The 9,127-nt window shown below is 41.3% G+C and overlaps 1 protein-coding gene across 1 annotated transcript; it reads left to right on the top strand.

Annotated features, from left to right (window-relative positions):
• The first annotated feature begins 5,303 nt into the window (after positions 1-5,303).
• On the top strand, positions 5,304-7,299 carry LOC147893551 (uncharacterized). The gene is made up of 2 exons (XM_087385804.1): positions 5,304-6,421; positions 6,613-7,299. The coding sequence occupies exons 1-2, from the start codon at positions 5,504-5,506 to the stop codon at positions 6,721-6,723; spliced, it is 1,029 nt and encodes a 342-aa protein (XP_087241930.1). The 5' UTR covers positions 5,304-5,503; the 3' UTR covers positions 6,724-7,299.
• Positions 7,300-9,127: the final 1,828 nt, after the last annotated feature.

Below are 9,127 nucleotides of genomic sequence, written 5' to 3' on the forward strand. Positions count from 1 at the left end.
TGACACTGCATGGGGTCCAATCTGCCCCCCTAGATGATGGCTCTTGCTTCCCATCTAGAGTATTATAATTGCAATTCCAAATAGCAAAGAGCCAATAATAGTACATCCAAAAGCATCCCTTGTCCACAATTAGAGGGATTGCTCAACATAGCTCCATGAGCTTAAAATATCACAAGGTTTAATATGTCCACATCCATAATTAATAAAGTAAATTCACGGCAGCTTAGTATTCATTTCTTTACAATATGGCCCATGGCCTTTGGCAACCATTCGATTCTTCGATCAATCCAAATCACCTTCACCATCTCTGTTCCTCATTATCCAACTCATCATCTGTACTCAAGCTGCCAATTGTGTCAGTTGTTACAATCAATTAATGAATCATCACACCAACCAATCCCAACACAATTGTACGCTTGATATACAGACATCAAAGTACACACCTTGCAACCAATTGTAATGATAGTTGTAACACTAGCAACATTAGTATTAACATGGAATCACCCTTAATACTAACCATCTAGCCTGGAAAAACATAGGTAGTTAGGCGTCCCCAACTAAACCCCACAAAGCATTCACTGGGACGCCTGTCGCGTTCAGTGCACTCCTATGGAATACTTTGCCACAACCACACTTGACTAAAATTAAATAATTTCCATAGCAAGAAATATCAGAAATAGAATTCCGTAACACTAGATTTCTCTGTAAAAAGACTTGGAGGAGGGATCTCCAACATAGGTAGAGATTATGGTATGGCTACCCCCAAATTGGGAAGGTCCCATATCGATGAAATGTAAAATCTTCTCCCACTTTCTATATGTTAATCACATTTTCAGCACAATTTGCCCCAAAGATATCACTATGGAAGTAGGTGTTTCAATTCTTAGTAATGCTTTTCGGGTAAGAATTAATAACCTTGGTTTTGGATGGAAGTACTGGTCTAGCATAAATTCATTTTATTATAGACCATTGGATGTAATTTTATCTCCTCCTCCAAAATCTTGCTCATGTAGTCTAGCTAAGTTTACTAGATTTACTAATTCATTTGAGAGCGATGGTTCTCATATATGATCTTGGTATAATTGAATCTAAGGCACTATGGAAGCTAGTAGCCAAAAGGCCTCAACCACATTCCTTATACCCCCTTGAATCTAGATAGTGCACTTAAGGAATCTTAATTTGATGGCTTGCTATGGCTACCTCTCTCAAGTTTAGTGACACTGAAACTCTCATGATGATACTGCAAAGGATTAAAAGCATAATGTGTAGTAGAGTTCATAATATTCGTAACTTATCCTTGGAATCTTCTTAGCTTACCTTAGCTCTTAGAAATAACATAGATAGCATTACCTGCTCATTTTGTATATAGCCAAATTAGATAAACGTTGTAACTCCCCCTTCTTCTTATCAAATTAAAAGATGGAGTAAGCTAGGCGATTTGAAACAAAAGCTAGCCTTGTCTGTAAGGCCAATAATGTGTCCTTGAAAAGTTCTTACTATCTTGTAAGGACATGTACAAAGCAACAAATTGAAGTATTACAAGTTGCTAGAACTCTGAGCAAATAAATCAACAAAATGGTTGAGAAGGATAACGTACTTGAAGTGAAAGGAAATATAGTAGTAATACTTTAGAAATAGAAGAGTGTGTGTCACAAGGCAATCGAAGTCAACATCTAGATGAACAAATAGCAACGAGAACATGAGTGCATCCTAGAGAGACAAAACACTTGCCAATCTTTAGGTACGTGAAATTTGAAAATATTTTAGGATAGTATTTTCAAAAAAGCAATGTGATAGAACAATGTGAATCAAAACATGAGTTGATGTGATTCTTTTATAAATTTTGGAGCTCTAAATATGCATTTCAAGGAATAATTTTGTTTGGTGGCACACGACGTAAGAAATAATAACCTTTCCCCTCACTCACATGTATTTTTCTACTCTCTTCTTATTGAAAGTCATCCATTCTATGAAGAGAAGTAAGTTGACGATCGCCTATAATGCATCAATGGGAACGAGATAACAGTAAAATTATGTTGCTTAGAATTTATATTTTTTATCCATGGCCTAGAAGAAAGTCCTTAAGCCTTTATTAGGTTGGCATTGATGCTTATAACGCAATCTAAAGGCTTTATACACAAATTGTATATTAGGTATGTATTTATTTATGCTAATGTCACACACACACACACACAAAATATTGCATCTTGCCAAGCGTAGGATATTATACTATTTTGAGGAGATGATGCATCAAAGGGTGGCCCTTTATAACAACCTATCCACCAATACAAGTAAATGGTATCATCATTTAACTCTATTGGAAAATGTAAAATGTAAATACAGGAGTTTCTAGCTTGTGATGAAATTATTACACTAGGGAAACTTACCTATAAACACCCCATCATTGATAATGATTTTGTCTTTATACATTCGTGACGGGAGGTTACAGGAGGAGGTCAAATCAACTTTTGTAAAAGCTAAATGATATGGAAACCATTAGTGTATATGTGGATGAAAGGCCAAATCAACTATTGTAAAAGGTAAATTGGTGAAGTAAAGTTGAAAAGATAATAATCATTTAAAAAATGAGAAGAAGACGAAGCTTGTAGGTGAGTGTATCCCGCTTCACTTAATTTATTCCATTACATAAAGTTGATTTTGAGTGTGTCTTTACATCTGTTATACGCAAAGCTTTGAGATTTGGTTTCACTACCCTTAATTTTCTAGAATTGTATTTTTGCTATGCCCTATGAAAAAGAAAAAGTATTGGGATCATATATGCATGTGTCATAATGCACATCCATGCATGTGAGAGAGAGAGAGAGAGAGAGAGAGAGAGAGACCCATGTTCCTCTCCTCGGCTAAATGTAGCTTCAATAATTTTGACTAGAAGAATAATCTCTGGAGAAACAAAAATATTGAAGGCAATTTAACCATAAGGCAAATTAATGGATCAAGAATGCCTTCTCATGCCTCCTAAAAGTAGCCATTTGGCAAGCTTACCTAGCCGTAATCATATTCTTGTGCTTTAAGGAAAAGCCACAAAATTGTGCCTCACATTTAAGATTAGGTTAGTTCTAAGGGTTTTCCATCTCCTCTTGCACTATGAAGGGCAACAACAACTGCACTGGTTGCTCATGCTTGGAATAGGAGTGTCACCTAATTGTATCATGGGGAGGCCAAGGGGGCAAGAGAAACATGGGGAAGTTCGTCCACATTCCATGATGTAGTGTATAAAACAACTTGAAGCATTTGGTACATGAGGTGTGTTGACTCTTGAGCAAGCTATTTGGTAGTATGCTTGTGATCTTGCGTGACTCTTAGATTTGAGGCGAATGCAAGAGTGAAAAAGGGAAGCGAGCTCATTTAGATATGTAGGTTGGTGTGGCACCTGTGTTTCACACTCTAACTTGTGTTTAATATAGGCATTTTCTGAGCTCTCATGAAGCCATTGGGCATGTTATGGCTTTTGTTAGCACTGGCTCTCCTAGAGACAGTTTTGTGATTATTGTTAGTTTTGTGATTGAGTTGAGTGGGAGTTTGTGATTATTCTTAGTTTTTAAGGAAATTTTATTAGGAATTTCTAAAATTCCTAACCTCTACTTATGTGTGGCTGTTGGCTTTTCATTAGCTTGTGTGTGCTTTTTACCCCCCTCCAACATGGCTATAAATCAATTAGGGGGCTCCACTCTCCCTCCATGCTTGAGCTCTCCCTAGAACGATTGCCTTGGCTTCTCCAGCTACAAGTCTTGATGTCACTTCAAGCTTTCTGATCGCTCATCTAGGTCTCGCGTGTTCGTTTGTGAGCAAGGCGCTAAAGCCGACGGTTCGTCTATTAATTGCTGAAGCCATTGCCTGGGAAAAAAAAAAAGCTATCCAGAAAGCCATTTGCCAGAATTAGCCTGTAAAAAAAAACCGTTTTCCTATTTAAAGGGCTTCATGCTAGCCAAACGGGCTTTATGCCTGTCGATGAAGAGATTGTCGTCTTTTGGATATGTTTATAAAAATAAAGCCAAAAAAACTCTAGAAAGTTGACATCAAAACTTTGCAGGTATCATTCGTAAAACCTTCAAGAAAAAATAACGCCGATTTACCTTCTAGTTTTAATTTATAGTTTTTTAATTAAAAAAAGGCAGTGGCTTTGAGATCAGTGTCAGAGCATGCAAATAACTTTAGAACCTTGGCAAATCCTAATGGATCTTGCGAGTACTCAAAGCGTTTCTTTTTCATTATTTCTTACCAAATAATCGATAGCGTCTAAAGACACGTAAAACCCATAAGTTGGAGCCAATTGCTTTCGTGCATACATGCACCCTTGTTTTCTTAGCCCCCATCTCTCTCCCCCCTTCCCCCTACCCCCCCTCCCTTCCCTGCCATTTTGGTTTTGTCAACTATTGAGTGATATGCATTGAGATCACCTCGTGTTGGGTGGGTCTTCCTTGTAAGTTTCTATACAATTATAAAGTCTCAATTTCAATAATTAAGGGAATGATCCATGTGTATTCTTAGGGGATGCCTGCACAATCTCTTAAGGTAGTTATACTTGAATGCAATCCACAAGATACGGTAGAGCTAACTAACTTCTGTCTTGAGGTAGAGCAGTGGTTGGTGACAACTCAGGCGATTTGGGCGTTGTTTGTCCGCTATGTCCCTTGGGAACAACATTTGCTATTGTCTGTCAGTGCAAGTGTGCCACTTGTATTTTTGTGTGTGGGTGTCTAATATTCTTTTTTTCACTCACCCACCTGTGACCCAGTACGTCGAATTTTGAATGGGGGCAGCGAGCTTTGGTAGGTGGATGCCCTTGCTTTGCAAAAAAAAGTGAAAATGAACTTAACTATGTCTTGGAGCCAACTCAAATGCATAGCATTCCGTGACATATCATTGTGGTCGGTCTTCTTGAGCATCTTGCTGCGCGGTCATCTCTGGTTGCTGTTGTTTGATCTGTTTTGCAATTGCGTCTCTGTCTGTTATCGCATCTCAATCAGATATGGCCCAACGCAAACCTGGTCAAAGAGAGTGAGTGGACCAAAACCGTGCCGCTCGTGGAAAAGGCAGTGGTATGGTGCGCTGTCTCGACCGTGTGAAGCATGCATAATCGGCAGATACCTGGCGTTGAGGGTAGGACAGGTAGGGCTCGGTGAGGCGACGGGGTGAGACGGTCGGCATCTGTGTTCCGGGATGCATGTTAAAGAAAACAGGTAGTTAGTGGTGGGGTTAAGATGGCGTTAATTAAACATGTGTGTTTGTGAAAGTGAGTATGAAGGAAGAGAGAAAGGCCATATAGCCATAGCCATAGCCAGAGCTTGAGCTTGCCGGTCGCCATAGCCAAACAGAGCTTGCCGGTCGCCATAGCCATAACAGAGAAGAACGTTGCAGTCCGCCATAGGCAGATCTTGAGCTTCAAAGCTTTCCCTCCTCCATAGCCATCGCCTTCTCCATCTCCATCGCCTCATCTTCCCCTTTCACAGCTTCCTCATCCCAAGAAATCGCTCCCTCTCCCATGGCCGACCCCGTCCCCCCCCCCCCCTCCTCTTCTTCCCCCCCCCTTCCCCCCCCTCCCCCCCATGACTGGGAAGTCCTCTCCCTCTCCATGTCCGCTTCCGCCTTCGGTACCTCCTCCCCCCCCGCTTCGGCTTCCGCCTCTGTCGTTTGCGGCTGTGACGCTTGCACCGGTGTTGACTCTGGAAACGGCGTGCGTCACTCGGCCTTGCTGCTGCCCTTGTCTCACCAGGAAATCGCCTTTGAGCCTTCTTCCCCTGGTGGCGCGAGTGGAAAGCGCTCTACTGAAATAGAGGACCCTTTGGGTGAGGAAGAAAGGCAATCCAAACCAATTGACCAACCCCAAAATCCTGATATTATTGGTAAGGTCGTGATGGAAACTGGCGCCTCTGGATCTGGATCACCGTTCGAAAATTGGAAAGAGGCGCTCTCTGCGGCTGGAAGCAGCGATGTAGGGATTGACGGTGGGAAAATCGGCGGAATAAGCTCCTCAGACGTTGAACCGTTCAAAGAGGGATGGAAACCTGCTATGGGGGTGGTCTTCCAGGGGGATTATCAAGAAGGAGCGTTTTCGGCTAATGAAGACACACAGTCTCTGGCTGAAATCCAGAAAGAGATGTTCATGGCCGGCGAGGAATTCGTCATAGCAGAAGACGTTGCAGGAGAAAGTCTTACAGCGGACCCTAATCTGACGGAGGTTGATAAGGTTCTTAAGAAGAAAGCCCGCAAAGGCCAAGCGACTGGAGCTTGGTGGAAACGGCAGACCAGTTTGTGGCGAGCACAATCCCGGAAGTCCAGTGCAATGTGGTCGATTGCTTTCGCTGCTACAGTCTTGGGAATTGCTATCATAGGGCATCGCTGGCAGCGAGAGCGGTATCAGAATCAGCAGCTTCGGCTCGAGCTTTGTGCCAAGGACGAGGTGTGCTCGCATAGCATAGGAATTGGATAGTATTTCAAGATCAAACACGACGCATGTGTAGTGTGATGAAAGGTTCATGCATGAGCTTATCCTTCGAGCTGTATTCGGGACACTAACTTTGCACTACGAGTGCATGTCTGCATGTTTGACTTTATGATCTTACCAAGCTCGTTTTTCTTGTTGTGATGTAGAAACTCAACGACTTAACGTATCAGATCAATCGCCTCAGTCAAGCCATAACAGGACGACGCCGAGTGCCAGTGATCCGAACCTCCAGTTTCAGCCAATTCAGTGAATATTAGGCACATGTCCTGTTTGTGCACGAACTCTGCAATGCTGGCTGTGTCTTGTAGATAGAATGGGTCTCTATAGTTGCAGCATGTGCTAACAATACAGCAGTTTGGGTTCGTGGAGAGCTCCTCTGCCATTGCTATATGAGTGCTTTTTGATGAGAGGGCAGGTAACCATAAGGCTCTACATGATGTGTATTATCATGGATGAAAGAGCTCTTGTTCTGGAATCAGTAGTAAAACCCATGTACATAATATCTCTCTGGATTCTGTGCATAAAAGTTGTTGGGTAAACGCACAACAAACGTACTTGGAGGTTTTTAGTGCCTTTGACAGTTTGAAGGCATTATTTTCAGTCAGGCCATATATAGTTTTGTTGTGTTTCAGAAATGGGTCTACGTGACCATTGATGTGCGCGAGCTTGTATTAATGTAGACAAAACACACAAAAAAGGCTTAAGAAACACTATTTACCTTCTTTTGTAGTGACGCTAACAGCAGGAGATTTTCTTCAACATTTTTATGTGCTATATGCTGATGGACGCCTGCATTGTGTCTCACTTTTGTGTTGTGCATGGGTGTGTCAACCAGCTATTTACCGGGTTTCATAAAAAAATGTAATTTGTAAGATTGGATATATTCTATTCTTATGGAAGTATATATTTTCCGGGTTGTCTGGAAGAGTTAGCTTTAGTAACGGTTGAAGTTTCCTGCATGTTTGGATTTATTTTTAAACTTGGATTTTGATTCTCTGTGCAATGCTAGTACTTCGTTGTCCTGTATATTCAGGAGCCTACTAATGGCCCTTTTAGAAACTGAATCTTGTGATCACTATGGGCTGTAATATGAACTGCCGTGCAGTCAAATGCAGTTTTATAAGCATTTCATTATCCAGTGTCATATCAAGGGTTGGAAATGAATTTAACTAGGAATGGAGTCATAGAATCAGAAGAAAAGTTCCATCCGTTAACGGACTTAAAACGTTCTGTGATGACGGTAACATATATAGCATGGCAGGCAGCTAATGAAAAGCTCATCAGATTAGTTCATGTGAGGTTTATAGAGTCCTGTATATATGTATCCTAATAGTTCAGGCTTTCAACTACTTTTTCCTGAGCCTAGTACAATGTGGAGTTTAACTGTAGGTAAGCTGCCTGGCACGCTATCATGTTGGAATTTTGTTTGCTTCCTTGTAATTTTGAGGTATTTGCAACACTTAGGATTGATTAATCAAGCGGTGTAGATGTCTGCAATATTTAGGATTGATTAATGAAACTTGGATCTATATGGACAGGACAGACTCGTGATATTTTTGACAGGGCTTCTGTTACTTTGGGGGTGTGCTAGGTTAGCTAGTGTGTACGGTTTTGGAATGTTTTGAAATGCTATCTTATATGTATGTATGTTTCCCTTCTCTTGAATGATCTTTATCCATTAATTACTTCTCAGACATGTTTGTTGTAAAATTCAAGACAACATTTATTGGCATAGTACTGATTGTCTCATGCTTCTATTCTTGCCACACAGCATCCCTTGTGTGTCTGTGGTGCATGTGCAAATGATAAGTTTGTGAGGGAGTTTTTTTTTCATACGAGGCCAGACCATCTTCCCCTTCTTGAGCCTGTTTCTACCCAAAGCGTTGATGCCACAGAAACTTTGCAGTTCTTCCTCTCCTGTCTCTCTGTAATTGACCATAGTCTCACCAGGTTGGGGATTCAATATCAAGGTCGCATGGGATTCAAGCTTGTGTAGCCTGGTGGACACTTATGGATTGTTACTTGAACGCTGAATGGATTTTGGCAGAGATGCATGCTGCAGGTCTGCTATAATGTTGAACTGGTGTTGTGAAGAGGCAAATGTAAGCAATCACGTGTCTGTATAGCTGGCACCATAGCTTTCACAAACGTGAAGTCAATATAATGAGCTGTGGCTGTCATGATCCTGATGGAGCTGAGTAACTGCTGCGAGCCCTGTGTAAGCTCATATTATCTTTTACAACAAATTTTCTCTCCCTTGTGTGGTGGGGAAGACGACTGCTGCTTTCTGCTGCATGTTGCATACTTGAGTTTGTCAGTCAAGCATACAATAGTTGTGTGCATTTTTCCTCTGCTGAAATCCTCCTGCTGTCATTTAATCTCTCAGCTCATTCTAAGCCACCGTAAAGTGGCTGTATCTATGGTGTAGCCACAAACATCATGCTGTAGTGGCACGTCATGAGCACCACATCCTTAAAAAGTCTTGTTGTTTGTACATTAGCAGGCAACAGATCTCACTGCCAGGAAAGTCCATTCAGGAAGTTGGATTTCAAACTTGATTTGCTCTTTATATGTGTACTTTGATTGATCTGTGCCAGTTACATTGGGCTTGAGAATGACCCTCTGAAAAATAAAATGAAATCAAGGATGCCTGGGACAGAG

The sequence above is a fragment of the Dipteris shenzhenensis genome, chromosome 15 (genome assembly GCF_047967505.1).
Source record: "Dipteris shenzhenensis isolate YYH24624 ecotype China chromosome 15, Dip_SZ_1.0, whole genome shotgun sequence".
Taxonomy (NCBI): Eukaryota; Viridiplantae; Streptophyta; class Polypodiopsida; order Gleicheniales; family Dipteridaceae; genus Dipteris; species Dipteris shenzhenensis.

Coding starts and splice junctions, on each gene's coding strand:
- LOC147893551 (XM_087385804.1), top strand. CDS start 5,504: ATGGCCGACCCCGTCCCCCCCCCCCCCTCCTCTTCTTCCCCCCCCCTT. Junction 6,422..6,612: donor AGCTTTGTGCCAAGGACGAG/GTGTGCTCGCAT, acceptor GTTGTGATGTAG/AAACTCAACGACTTAACGTA.